General features: G+C 39.7%; 1 protein-coding gene across 1 annotated transcript; it reads right to left on the bottom strand.

Annotated features, from left to right (window-relative positions):
* Positions 1 to 288: 288 nt before the first annotated feature.
* Positions 289 to 1,215, bottom strand: LOC106843499 (olfactory receptor 12D1-like). The gene has a single exon (XM_014860533.1). The coding sequence runs from the start codon at positions 1,213 to 1,215 to the stop codon at positions 289 to 291; it is 927 nt and encodes a 308-aa protein (XP_014716019.1).
* Positions 1,216 to 1,842: the final 627 nt, after the last annotated feature.

The following is a 1,842-nucleotide window of genomic DNA, read 5'->3' on the forward strand; positions in this document are numbered from 1 at the left end:
AAACACATTAGAATATGTAACAAATCAATTATGTCAGTTGACATCTCAAAAACAAATTCAGAATTAGAGTTTCACAGATAGGGTCCCATTTGTTCAAGCTGTCTTTATATTACCTATGAATGTATTGTTTAATACAACTAGACTGAGCATTCCCATTTAATTTTCATTTATCCAGTTCCTTCTGTCATAAATATTGTAAACAATTTGAGAAGTAGTATAATTTCACATTTAAAGTTTCTCATTGCCTACTTATTTATGCCTCAGAAGAGTTCTCTAGATTTCTTCAAGTCAGAGCCTCCTTCTGATCATCCTACTCAAGGCCCTCTTCACGTCCTTGTTCCTCAAAGAGTAGATCAATGGATTTAGCACAGGTGTGACCACACTGTACATGATGGCAATGATCCGGTCCTGGTCCATGGAGCTGCCTGAAGCAGGACGAATGTAGGTAAAGACAACAGGAGCAAAGAAAAGAATAACTACCATGAAGTGGGAGGCACAAGTGGACAGTGCTTTGTGAAGCGTGCTGCAAGAATGGGTCTTGCAGAAGAGGTGGGTGATGATATAGAAATAGGAGAGAAGTGTTAGAAAGAATGAACCCATAGCAATCATCCCTGTGACAGTATTGAGCAGCCACTGGTTGAACTCAATCTTCCCACAGGCCAAAGCCAGCAGTGGCTTAACATCACAGAAGAAGTGATGAACATGGTTAGAACCACAGAAGTTCAAGTGAGAGGTCATCACGGAGTGCAACAGGGCATGGAAAAAGCCAATGATCCAGATAGTGATAGCCATCTGGGTACAGAGCTGATGATTCATGATGACAGTGTAATGAAGTGGTTTGCAGATAGCCACAAAGCGGTCAAAGGCCATCACAGCCAACAACATGGACTCTGTGCTGCCCAGGAAATGGAAGAAATGAAGCTGACTTATGCATCCCAGAAAAGAAATTGCTTTGTGTGTAGAGAGGAAGTTCCCCAGCATCTTTGGCAGTGTCACCGTGGAGTAGCAGATATCTAGACATGAAAGATTTCCCAGGAAGAAATACATAGGTGAATGGAGTCTTGGATCAGAGATGACAATCATCAGAATGGTTCCATTCCCAGCCACATTGACAAAATAAATTGCAAGGAAAACGACAAAGAGTAAAGGCCACAGTTCTTGGATATCTGTTACCCCCAGAAGGAGAAATTCAGTGACTGAAGTTTGATTCAGCATCACTTAAAAGAAAAGACAAAAATAATATATGGAACACTATTCTTTAATGAGAATCAATTCTTCCAGCCCAGGATTTCTTTCCAAGAAATAAAATGTTTTACGGCATAATGGTGCTATTCTATGTGATCCCAACCTCAGAGGTTGTACAGTATGTGGGCCATTAGACTGTTAAATATTGACTACCTGTCACTTACAGACTGTGACTCAATCATGTTTTTTCTTTATCAGGTTAATCACTAATATTTTTCTTTCTTCCAGTAATTCAGAGCTTGTTGCAGCCCATCTTCTTTGTCTGTGAATTGCTACATTCTAATAGAACTTTCCTTTCATCTTCTTATGTTGGCTCTAACAGGGGGCACCTCTTTAAGTACTCCACCATCCTGCTATCTCTAGACCTACTAAGAAGCCACTTAAGACATTTTAGCTTAACAAAAATAGACAGGGATAAACTCATTGCAACTCTAAAGTCCATGAAATAGTAGTAATAGCTTTTCCTCATCTTAGAATGTAAATGGAGCTAGTGGTATTTTACTGATCTCCTCCTGACCCACATCCCCGGAAACATGATAGAGCCTTACTGGAGTAAGAAATAAGACCATGTTAATCAGATATTAGGCTGAAGTATAT

Source organism: Equus asinus, chromosome 8, assembly GCF_041296235.1.
Source record: "Equus asinus isolate D_3611 breed Donkey chromosome 8, EquAss-T2T_v2, whole genome shotgun sequence".
In the NCBI taxonomy this organism is placed as follows: domain Eukaryota; kingdom Metazoa; phylum Chordata; class Mammalia; order Perissodactyla; family Equidae; genus Equus; species Equus asinus.